The sequence below is a fragment of the Trachemys scripta genome, chromosome 4 (assembly GCF_013100865.1).
Source record: "Trachemys scripta elegans isolate TJP31775 chromosome 4, CAS_Tse_1.0, whole genome shotgun sequence".
NCBI lineage: Eukaryota > Metazoa > Chordata > Testudines > Emydidae > Trachemys > Trachemys scripta.
Genome location: NC_048301.1, coordinates 62,050,686 through 62,063,689, shown reverse-complemented (window position 1 = coordinate 62,063,689; position 13,004 = coordinate 62,050,686). Strand labels below are relative to the sequence as shown.

General features: G+C 41.9%; 1 protein-coding gene across 1 annotated transcript in view; it reads left to right on the top strand.

Annotated features, from left to right (window-relative positions):
* The window catches only part of EHD4 (EH domain containing 4), a 66,914-nt gene that overhangs the window by 19,622 nt on the left and 34,288 nt on the right, over positions 1 to 13,004 (top strand). The window contains exons 2-3 of the mRNA XM_034769145.1: positions 1,877 to 2,053; positions 10,864 to 10,961. Coding sequence (XP_034625036.1) covers positions 1,877 to 2,053; positions 10,864 to 10,961 — 275 coding nt within the window. The remainder of the gene's footprint in view (positions 1 to 1,876; positions 2,054 to 10,863; positions 10,962 to 13,004) is intronic.

Genomic DNA, 13,004 nt, shown 5'->3' with positions numbered 1-13,004 from the left:
GTATGCTGCAAAAGTGCATGTTACTTAATAAACTGAATTTTGCTATTAATATTGGCCTCAAATTGGGAATACTTCCCCATTCAGAAAAGCATGGAAGCCTGTCCCCAACTTTTAAGCATATGCCTGAGTTCCATTGAAATTAAGCACTTAAGCTGGTCCATGAAGGAGGCTGTCCTGCCTTTGGCAGTAGCCTATCCCTGGTGATTCAGTGGGAGATGGAAAACCCATCAGAATGCTGCTAGGCAATTGTGCAGTGCTGTACTAGGAAGGAAATTGTCTTCAACTGAGATGCATATATGTGCCTTAGGACAGAAATTAGTTCTGCAATTGGAACTTAGTTAACAGTTCTGTTATACAATTCAGACTCAAATTCACCTCCCGTTCCTCCATGTGTTGGCTCTACAAGTGTTACCAGAAGAAAAGTTTACTTATGTATGTTACTAAAATCAGCAGATATGACTGTGAATTCAGCCAGCAGTCAGATCTGTTCAGGAAGTTGGTGTCATTTTCACCTGATCGCTTTTCTGACCATGTCTGCAAGTTTAAAACCCCTCTTTCTATAGGCGTTGCTGTTAGCAGCACACATACAAACTTAAATACACATGTTCTAAATGAGACTTCCTAATGTATGCATTGCTGTATTTGCTGGCAGCAGTCATGTACAGCAGCATACCTTGAATTAACTACAACTTTGTGTAGTCATGCTTGAGTCACTAACTGGTGAAGTGAATCTTATAGTTGAGGGCATGTTTTTATCTATGGTTTACAGGGGAGGATTGACTTTCATTATTCTGACTTTATATGACTTTAGTGATCTAGACAAATGGGGGATTGGGCCAAAAGAAATCGGATCAGGTTCAGCAAGGACAAGTGCAGAGCCCTGCACTTAGGGAGGAAGAAACCCATGCACCACAACAGGCTGGGGACCAACTGGCTAAGCAGTAGTTCTACAGAAAATGACCTGGGGATTACAGTGGACAAGAAGCTGGGTATAAGTCAGCAGTGTACCCTTCTTGCCAAGAAGGCCAATGGCATATTGGGCTGTATTAGTAGGAGCATTGCCAGCAGATCGAGGGAAGTGATTATTCCCCTCTATTTGGCACTGGTGAGGCCACACCTGGAGTATTGTGTCCAGTTTTGGTCCCCCCCCCCCCACTACAGAAAGGATGTAGGCAAATTGGAGAGAGTCCAGCAGAGGGCAACGAAAATGATTAGGGACCTGGGGCACATGACTTATGAGGAGAGCTGAGGGAACTGGGGTTATTTAGTCTGCAGAAGAGAAGAGGGATTTGATCGCAGCCTACAACTACCTAAAGGGAGGTTCCAAAGAGGATGGAGCTAGGCTGTTCTCAGTGGTGGCAGATGACCAAATAAGAAGCAGCAATGGTCTCAAGTTGCAGTGGGGGAGGTCTAGGTTGGATATTAAGAAACACTATTTCACTAAGAGGTTGGTGAAGCACTTTAATGGGTTACTTAGAGAGGGGGTAGAATCTCCATCCTTAGAGATTTTTAAGGCCCAGCTTGACAAAGCCCTTGCTGGAATGATTTAGTTGGTGTTGGTCCTGCTTTGAACGGGGGATTGGACTAGATGACTTCCTGAGGTCTCTTCCAACCCTAATATTCTATGAGCTGCTTTTTGTGAAAAGTTGGAATTCCAGTTTTACACTCCGACAACTATTTCTTGCCAAGAAAAATAGTGAAATGCATAAAAAGTTAGTCCCTGATGGTGGTTGGACTAAGGGGGTATATGTCTCTTGAATTTTATTTCTTTAATATAAGTATAAAGAAAATGGCAGTATTTTATTTATTTATTTATTTATTTTAACCTAAATGCTGGCTCATCTTCCTTTTCCTTTTTATAATTCCCCTTCCCTAGGTACCTATTAGAACAGGACTTTCCAGGCATGAGGATTGGTCCAGAGCCTACCACAGATTCTTTCATTGCTGTGATGTATGGAGATACAGAAGGGTGTACTCCTGGAAATGCTTTGGTTGTGGACCCCAAGAAGCCATTCCGTAAACTCAGCCGCTTTGGAAATGCTTTTTTGAACAGGTAAGGGCAGGCTCATTGCTGGCCTTTTGTTTTTAAGTTTAAAATTCCATCTGTCTCTATGTCATTTACTAAAACTACTCATTTTCTGCTATATTCCTTTCTAACAATATAAATGTTACGTATTCAAATGCAGCAACTAGCAATTGGGAATTGTTATAAAAATTAATATCTAAAGATTAAAATACCATATAGTGAATTTTTAACCTGGAGCTGAATGTATAAAATCACAACAGTTGACTGTGAAGGGAGATAATATGCAATAAACAAACATTATAATGGTGATCCAAACTACACAAAAATATAAATGTGATGTATGTTCAGATACAGGAACTGGGACTTGTCATTATGAAAAGTAATTCACAAAAAGCTGCTTCAAGGTCTCTTCAGCCAAACATCTCTTGGATATGAGCGTTTCAGCAATACATAACTCTAGAGCAGACTTAGCCCTAGCTGGCCTTCTCTACCTTAGAGAGTGGATTGTGTAGATTAGCACCAATATAAGTACCAATGGTGCTCTGTGTCCACACCAGCTATGCTCTTTCGGGTACAGATTGGTTGTAGTTTTGGTCAGCATCCATTATTGTGCTCTGTATACCACAGTTCCTGGCACAGCCCTCTAGAGCTGTGGTTTCTGGAGATTTAAAAGACCTCCTAAGAGGGACAACATTTGAAAAATTCCACATGATTTGTGTGCACTTCCAAGCTGCAAGTGATGAATTTTGACGAGTGGAATAGATGAAGACAGCCCTCAAGGGTTTTGATAAGACAGCGTAGTACTGGGATTTGGGTGGTTTATTATTATTATTTTTTTTATTTTATTTTGCATAAATGTGGGATTTTTAACTGCTTGAAAGCTTTGCAACCTGGAGCACGTAGTACTCCTGGGGAAATTCTGCTCCACTGTGCATGAGCAGAATTTATGTCGCCTGCAGATTTCTTTCCTTCCCTTCAGAAGAATGACACTCTGACGGGGAAGCAAAGGGAAGCTACAAGAGCGGTCATGCAAACCTCCTCAGCAATATGTTTCAGGTGCCCAGGGCAGTCGGCAGAAAGGTAAATCACTGTGGGGCAGGAGGCAGGACTGGGGAAGACCCAGCTGGTGACTCCTACTCTGCACTGGGCTCAGCTGCTAGTCACAGCTGGGCTGGGGAGGGCAGGACTTCCTCTTCTCCTGCACAGCATCTGGGGCCAGGTCAAACCCACCCCCAGATTTCTCCCCCGGCTGCAGGAAGCTCTGCAAACTCCCCACACACACACTTCTTGCACCCATCACTCCTCAGCTGCAGGGGGAGGGATCCCTGTACACCCAGACCCCCCTGCTGAACTCTATCCTCCCACTCCCATATAACTCCCTCCCTCTCCCCCCGAACCTCAGTCACCTTCACCTGGACCCCCCCTGCAGAGTCCCATTTCTGTTGCACTCAGAACCCCCAACCAGCTCCTCTGGATCCAGATCCCCCCCGCACCCGGATCCCTCACTGAGCAGCCCACACCTGATTGCCTCACACCGAATCCTCTCAACCCACAACTGGATTCCCCCACATTAAGCCCCTCCACTCTTGAATCCTGCCTTGCCGAGCCTGCCTGCCTGCACAGAGGTGTTTCTGGGGCAGGCTGGATCCTGTGGTGTTTCTGGGGCAGGCTGGATCCTTGCACTGTGTCAGGATTGTGTGCAGCCTCACTGCTGAGTCCGTGTCCTGGGAGGGGAGTTGCACAGTGATCTCCCATCTCTGTGCAGCCAGTGGCTCGTGCTTCCCAGTGCCATGCTGGAGCCTCCACATTTATTTGACAAATAAAATTTGTCAGAATTTGGAGAATTTTAATTTTTTTGGTGCAGAATTTTAATTTTTTTTGGCATGGAATGCCCTCAGGAGTAACATAGACTATATTTATGTATTGGGTCAAATCCCACAGCCCCTGCTGAGTTAAAACTCTCAGTGACTTCAGTGGACAGAGTAAGCACTTCATGAACCAGCCTTCTTTTATTTTCCTGCTGTAGTCAGTGGTGGTTTGAAGAGGAAGCCAGGACCTGTGAGACAAATTAAGTTAAATTGGTTCCCTTCTAACACGAGTGCTTCCTGTTCGGCTGATAAACTCTGTCTTGTGCTTTAGCAGAGCTGTTAGAATGCAGTTTTTATTCATGGAAGAAAGGTTGTGTCTGCTTGAAGCCAAGCAGACTGTCAGTTTGCTAAGAAATAAATTTATGTAAATAACTACGGCAGCTCTCTGGGCAGCTGCAGATAAGCTTTATTTAAAATGTATTTTTTGTGGCAAACACTGCTTGCTATTGTGACCAAAGCTCTGGTCTCCACTGCATATTCCTCTATTCTTTCTTCACAAGACAGTATAGTACTGTGTACTACTCTGTATACCAAGCAATCCATGAAAGCCATGTACACCTCTACCCCGATATAACGTGACCCGATATAACACGAATTCGGATATAACACAGTAAAGCAGCGCTCCGGGGGGGGCAGGGCTGCACACTCCGGTGGATCAAATCAAGTTCGATATAACGCGGTTTTACCTATAACACGGTAAGATTTTTTGGCTCCTGAGGACAGCGTTATGTCATGTCGAGGTAGAGGTGTATATGAGAAGTATGTAGTAAACAGTACTTATACAATACACTACTGATTAAACAGACACATAGTAATAGGGAACATTTGCTGACATAAATAGGATGACCTAGATTCTTTACTAAATCACCCCATAGCTAACTGTCTCAGCCCCTGAGTTGCCCCTAAGGAAGGCTGTGTTCCTGGCTGAAAAGAAAACATTTCAGACATGGTTACTGACTAAATTATTAAAATACATGCACTGCTTTGGTTGTCATGGCGCAAGATACTCTACTGCGATGCGATTATAAGCCAGCAACCTTTGCCTCCCTGATACTTACAAGCTCCCTGTCAATGTGTCCAAAATTGTTGCAAAAAATTATCATTAATCTGTTATTCCGACCATGTTACTTTTATCTCCAAATCCCTCAACTGCCTCCACTTACCCTATCAAGTTTAAACTTCTTAAATTTGCATTCAAGGACTCGCATAACTTCCACCTTCCCTGTATCTCAGATCTTGTTACTTATTTTTCCTCCCTCATCCCCTTTACGTTACTGGTATTGACAATCTTGGCATCTCATTGTATTATTTTTCCATTTCTATCTTTTTTGGCCTTGCTCTGTGCTGCTCCCTTTGGTTGGAGCAGCCTTCCAATCCCAATACAGTAACTCCTCACTTAACGTTGTAGTTATGTTCCTGAAAAAATGCAACTTGAAGCAAAACTATGTTAAGCTAATCCAATTTCCCCATAAGAATTAATGTAAATGAGGGGGTTAGGTTCCAGGGAAATTTTTTTCACTAGACAAAAGACTATATTTTACATATATATATATATATATACACACGCTCACACACACAGTATAAGTTTTAAACAAACAATTTAATACTGTCAAGTATCGGGGGTAGCCGTGTTAGTCTGGATCTGTAAAAAGCGACAAAGAATCTTGTGGCACCTTATAGACTAACAGACATATTGGAGCATAAGCTTACAGTGATGATGATTGTGAAGCTTGGTTGAGGTGGAGGAGTTAGAGGGTGGGATATTTCCCAGGGAATGCCTTATTGCTAAATGATGAACTAGCAATTGGCTGAGCCCTCAAGGGTTAACTCTCACACTCTACAAGGCAGCAGGAATGGAGGGAGGGGAGACAGCATCGCAGACAGAGACACACACCATGTGTGAGAGAGAGAGAGATGCGCATTTCCCCCTTAAGTACGCTGACCCTACTCTTAAGTACACTGCCTTGTTAATTAGATCAGCTTGCTGAGACCACAGCTGCTTCCAGCAAGCTCTCTCCACCCTGAGCCCTGTCGTGTGTGTCCCCTGTTCTATGGAACATAGTGTAAGCGGGGTGCAGGAATGAGGGGAGGGGGACACCCTGACAACCCCTCTCTTCCTCCCTTCCCTCCTGCACAGCAAGCAGGAGTCTCAGGGAGCAGCTCCAAGGCAGAGGGCAGGAGCAGCATATGGCAGTGTGGGGAGGGACAGCTGAACTGCCTGCAATTGATAGCCTGCTGGGCAGCTGCTGCACAGGGAACTTAAGGGAGCAGGGAGCTGATGGGGGGCTGCCGGTCCACCTGGGTTCCAAGCCCCCACCAGCTAGTTGCAATGGGCTGCTCTTTCTGCACGCAGTGGACAAAGCAGGCGGCTGCCAAACGTTAGAAGGGAGCATTGCAAAATTTTAAACGAGCATGTTCCCTAATTGATCAGCAACGTAACAACATTAACCGGGACGACTTTACGTGAGGAGTTACTGTACTCCAGGACCCCCTATGACCTGGGGTGTCTGGGGTAGCCATGTGGCTTGTACTTGCCCCAAACACAAGCTTCACAGCACATGGCATGGAAAAACGTTAGAGTTCTCTGTCCATAGACACATGCCCCTACATGTCTTGCTGACTCATAAGGTGTATCCCCTGGCTCCTTTCCCTGGGTTTGTTGTACCGCTGATGACCCTTGATGGACCATCGAACAGGCTAGGCAGTGCTTATGCCAGTCTGTCTGGGGGTGTCACCCAGAAACACAGCACAAGTTTGGAAATACAGATATACCGTACATATCTATAACTCATAATACAAAGGTGATGCAAACATATAAACAAGATTATCATATTTGGCCAATTGTAACATTTTTGCAGATACCTTACATGGCGTATCTGGTCAGATTCATTGCATTTTATAACATTGGTATCAATAGCATTACAAAGTGTTCCACATATTCCATACAGTGTCACACCCCTCCTTTTTTAAGAATTCAGATCTTTCTTAAAGACTCATGTTCCATAAGGCCCACATCAGTCAAATGTAACGTAAGAGAGGAAATAGTGACTGAGAGAATGGAGAAGTTAGCAAACAAACAAGAATGCAGCAGTACCATCAAGAGTTGTACATAATGAACCTAACAGGCCAATTATTATTATTATTATTATTATTATACTTTTATTCCTCCGTACTTTTTGTTGCTCTTGATAGTAGTTGACATGTCTAAAACTAAATTACAGGTTCCTAGGTGCAGCGACAATACCTCTTTTTTGTTCGGTAAAAAAACCTAGGTAGCATGCCCTTGGGTGCTGATGAAAAGTACTCAAGAATGAAAATTGCTACAAGGTTACAGAAAAAATTGTATGATATTAATTTGCATTTGAGAAATAGCATGTGATTATGTAATTAAAAGGGCATGTGGTAATGCATACAGTGTACACCAGAAGGTGGAGTTAAGAATGTAAGTGCAACCTTAATTTGCTTTTTTTTTAAAAAAACAGGTTTTGATTGCTTATTTGAGCAGCCTTGATGTTCTCAGCATAGTTTTACGTACAGGTTATTCAATAAAATTGAATGTAGCTTTCTGACAGTAAAGCAAAACTTAGTTTTCAGTTTCAGATACTACAACTGCTTTTTAGGCAAACTTTCTAAAATTGTTGCAATCCAAAATAATTATAAATTTGGCTCACTTCTTATTTCCAGACCAATGTACATCAGCTTCAGCTTTCATCTAGTCTGTTCTTGCTAAGGATCACTGCTCTACTTGTAGACAAAGGAGATGCATTCAAATCAGGAATGGCATGAAATGGAAAATGGTATATGTTGGTAAATTGATCTTTGTAGCCTGGCACTTAATTTGCTCCTTCTTGATTTATTATCTTTTGAGAGGGTTGGCAAGTGTGCTGTCATCTACAAGATTCTTTCTGCAGTATACCCAAGATTTCTTGTTGTTTCCATTCTGATGAAGACGTCTCACTTTTACACTTGCAGTGATACTCTGATATCACTGCTTGTACTTGTGTTTCTGTACTTGTATGTTTAATTTCAAATGTGGAAAATATGGAATGAAAACCCTATGTATGGTGCTAATGAGGAGGAAACGTTCATTGTTGTACTTATGGCACCGCAACACTGTGTTTACAGCAACTTTGTAAACCTGTTTTTTGGTGCATGTCTGTTTGCTTCTGGACAGTTAAGTACAATAGCAAGGTGTATATGAGACAAATGTGCTTTGAGACTTATCTCAGAACTAGAATTTATTGTATTTCAGGTGCATAGCATAGCTTTTTCTTAAAACTTGTCATAAAAAGCAGTTTAAAATGATCATGCTGATATAGTTACATTTACAGTTTGAAACTTTTATATGACATATTAGACTGACCTAACTTTTGTGGAAATATTTTTGTAACCTGGCTCCACTTTGCTTTCAGGTCATAGGCTAATCTAGAAACTGCAGCCAGCCATTTCTAACTTCAATTTGTACTCCTGTTTATCACTCCTTTTCTAGATTGTCCTCTTCCATATCCTATTAATGCTTCTTGTGTGATCTGCAGTGTTATCCCCACGTCTAACTATAGCTCTTGTTTTGCCTGTACAACCTGTCACTGCTGTTATGTCATTTGGCTTGTGGAGAAATTTGAACATTGTAGCATTGTTCAGCTGAAATAAAGGTTCTTCTTTCTCATAAGATGGATGCCAAATTTTCTAGTTGATACTAAACAGCCACCAGGCTTTCTACATAAAGGTGAGATGGTGTGAAAGTACGTGGATTAAGAAAAAATTCAGTCTCTATAATATTTCTAATAAAAGAAGGTGTTTTCACCTTGTATATATTGGCCATTGCTCTCCTTTTGTCCTCTTGATCATCTAGTTTATATTTTAGGAGTCAAGTCTTGCATCTGATGTATGTTTACATTTTTGTATTTCCTTAACTGTTGTTGCCTGTGTAGTGTTGTTCCTAGACTCCGGCCAGTTTTGTGCTTTTTGGTGCATTGTTTCCTTTATTATCTCTGCTGTTTGGAAGTGAAGGGCAAAGTTTTTTTAATAGCAGTGTCTCACTTTGACCTTTCAAAAGCAGCATATGAACTTGCAAAACCTTTACTTAAATAGATAAGGTTACTTTGCAGAAGGTTATGTTTGCAGAATTTGCTATATTTAGTACTCCGTATTCTCTATAGTAATTATAGGAGATACTGAGATAATGTTGTTTACTTAACATGTGCTATTGGAAAGTCAAGGTGGTTGTGTCTTTCTGAATCAGAAGAGATGATAGATACAACAGAGTTTGGTTTCCTGAGCGATGCCTTTTAATGGATAAAAGCAAGGAGTTTCTCTGTGCGTTTTCTCCAGTATCATTACTTCTAAAGGTCACATGGAAAATAAGACAAGGCTTTAGTTTTGTTGATAGCTTCTAACTTGAGTGCCTCCAATTCTCCTGGATCTTCCAGATCTTCTGTCTTAGAAGCAGGAGCATATTCTCCATCTGGACTTGAAATTTCTGCAGTTGGCTGCCTGGGCCATACTATACTAACACATTTTGACTTTGATTGCGGTATGTTTTGTTAGAGAGCCATGAATTCTACGCAGTATAGTACAGAACATTCTTTCTTTAGACAGCTCAGAAGAAAATTGTTTTAGCATCTTCCTCTATGCTGGACTATTTACTATCATAGGCCAGTTTGGCCTTTAAGTACAAGGTTCTTTATTTGGCTATATCAGCTTATATATCTATTCAAGGATCTTCCTTCTTCAGACATCTACTGTCTGAAGCACCACTTTCTTGGGACTTGCCAAGCTGAAGGCACCACTTGCCAAGGTGAGGGCACTACCATTTGAATTTTGGGAGAATGGCCACTGTGCTGTCTCTGAAGACCCTGCTACTGATATCCTTAATGTTTGCCATGAGAGTCAGTGAGATCCGAGATCTATTGGCTGACTCTCCTTACAGTGTTCCATAAGGATAAGATGTTCCTACTCACTTGCTAAATTTCTGCATAAAGCTCTGAAGGTGATTTTTTTCCTCCATTTGAAAAAATTAGCCTGTCTATATTTTATTCCCCTATATTACACATTTTACCAGAGGGTGATAGGCTTCAATGTCCAGTTGTTGATAGGGCCCTGAGCTACTACCTAAATAAGGCAAGTCTTGTGCAGGTCTCCTAGGCTATTGATGACATACAGGGATAGCTTTTCCCTTTAGATTTATCAGCACTTGGAAAGTGTCAAAGTGGCTCATATTTTATATACAAGCCTGTTATGAACTTGCAGATGATATAGTACCCAAAGGCCTTAAACTATATTTTTCCAGGTCAGAAGCACTCTGCCTGAGCACTTTCTAACACAGTGGTGTATAAGGCTGGTCTTTGGAGTTCTATGTGTATGTTTAAGCAGGACTACTCTCTTGATTTGACAGTTTATTACAGCTCTGATATCTCTATAGCTTTCTATCTACCTTCCTCAGATTTTTAGAGTCTCTGGGATTTTTATTAAATGGAAAGGAACTGATGCCATAGCTGTATATATGCAGTAACTTTGCACCCGGCATTTGGTTTCTTGCCATGGCAAGTGTGTGATCCATTGTTGCCATCCCTAATGATTTTATCAAGTGTTTCATTATCCTCGGTATTTTTAGTACAGCCTCAGCAACTGGAGGCAAGTGGTTGGTTACATGAGAATCTCAGATTTTTTTTTTTTTTAATGAAAGTTTCTGACTGTAATTGCTGCAGAAAAAAGCCTGAAAATGTGAATGAAGTGTACCTTAAGGGCTCAGAAACTCGAAGGCAAATTAAAGGAACACCAAAAGAATTATTTTTTAAAATCTCATGATTGAACATTTGTGGTAGGCAATACAGTGAGCCCAATGTTCACTGCTTTACAAAAAGGTCCACCTTTGTTAAGAGTATATGGACTCAAGAGTGGGGAGTTCTACAGGCAATCTAACCAAGAACTAGAGCTGCTGTAAATAACTTCTTTCCTTCTTCCCTGCAGGTTCATGTGTGCTCAGTTACCTAATGAGGTTCTGAAGAGCATCAGCATCATTGATAGTCCCGGCATTCTTTCAGGAGAGAAACAGCGCATCAGTAGAGGTGAGTTGAAGCAGTCAAAGTAACTAACGTCTCTAACGACCTGTTCTGCTGTGCTGGGAAATTGGTCCCGCTAATCTTTCTTAAGGCCTGCTCCAGTGGCTTGGAAATGGTGCAGTTCCACTGTGATGTGGGAGACCTGTGTGTAAATTGTCCCTTTTTGGTCTCTGTGCTGAACAAATGTTACAAAGTCTGTTGCAATCAATGTTTTGAGGTTAGGATCAATGTTCCATTCATGTTGAGAGGTGCAGGGGCTTTTGTTATTGTGCTGAAATGCGCCAAAGCACTTTAATAAAAAAAAAAAAAAAAGCATTGTGTTGAATTTTCAGAGTCCATCAAACACAGTCCCTCAATGTATATAAAACTAAAGAAACAACCAACAAGAAACTTCAAGTAGTTTAACATCACACTGAATATTTGCTAAAATTGACAAAGTCTCTGAGCATGCAAACAACAACTTTTTTCAAAGGCTTATATTGCCCAAATTTGGGTGGATTTTTAGAAGAATAGTAACTGAGTATTGTAGTTCCAGAAATTGGTTACATTTAGTAGTGCAAATAATGTAAATTATAAATATGTAGATTATAATTATAGGCAAGGCTGATAGCATTGTCTATTTTTAAGGTTGCCCACTCTTGCTATTATAACACCATGTTTTCAGTTGCTTATCACCTTGCCAAACCTTAAATGTCGCTCCTGTCATTGCCCAGGCAGTTTGGAAGAAGCCATCTGATTAGAATGTGGAGGGGATGGAAAGGAGTAGATTGCAAAAAGGAGTCTGGTGAGACAGGGACTGGAGGTAGGGAAACTGGGGCTTGTTGGGCAAGAAGACTGAGAGCCAGGGGGAGGAGAGGCAGGGATTGGGCGCTGCAGCAGGGGGGAAAGGTAGGTTAGGACTGGTTGTGCAAGGAGACTGGTATTGGGAGCCAGGAAAGGACTGGGAGCTGGTGAGGGAAACAGGAGGGTGGGCCAGGGGTCAGATGGCTGGAGGCAGGGAACACTGAGATATGACAGGGAGCTGGGGGATGTAGAGTGGCTAGGTCTGGTTGGGTAAAGAGACTAGGATTGAGAGGCAGGAAAGGAGAGGAGTCTGGACAAGAAGACTGGGACTAGGAACCAGTGTGGAGTGGAACAGGCATGAGAGAGGAGGGAAGATAGGTTTGGTGAGGATGCAGAGGGGGCTGAAACTGGTTGAGGAGCATGGGGAAGGAGACTAGGAGTGGAAGCCAGTGGGTGGGGAGGGGAGAGACCGATCATATGAGGAGCCAGAAGTGGGGAACTGGAACTGGCTGGGTAGGGAGATTAGGGACGAGGAGTTGGAGTGGGAGGGGGAGAACTGGGACTGGTGAGGAGACTGGGACTGGGCTGAGGAGACTGAGCAGTGGGGACTGGGATTGGGAAGCAAGAAGAATTGGACTTGTACAAGGAGCCCATGGTGGAGAAGAGACAGGATTGAGACAGATGAAACCCCATGGCAAAATGTCTTATCCCCCTCTAGTGTAGCGAAGATGAAAACCTACGACTGTTATCAGTTACTTCGTTAGTTCAAGTGTCAGAGGTCTGCCCAATGAAACTAGAAGTTCCAGCTTCACTCATGACCCATTTGATGTCAGTATGATGCCACATGATGGAATCTGTTTTTTCAGTTTGCTTTTGTAAAAACCTCAGAAATTACCTACAAAAAGCTTACATTAAAAGAATATTAAGGTTGCAAAGTAAGCACTCAAAAGTTAAGAAATGTCATGTGGAAAAGATAGCATGTGTTCATGTAATCAAAGACTGCATCATAATGCATATGCACAAGACTTCTGAATTAAAGTTGCACAGGCATTTCCTAAGTTTTGAGTGCTTCCCTTTGCAGCCTTATGGTATTTTAATGTTGTTTATTTGTGTTTCATACTTATATTTATATTGTACTAAGAAGACTATAACTAGTAAATTCAACTAGCAAATTCACTTGAAATAATCTGCTATTGTTAGTAATAAAAAAATGGAAATGGAGAATGAATACCTGTCCTTTGTTGTTCCTCTTTTCATGGAAGCAGA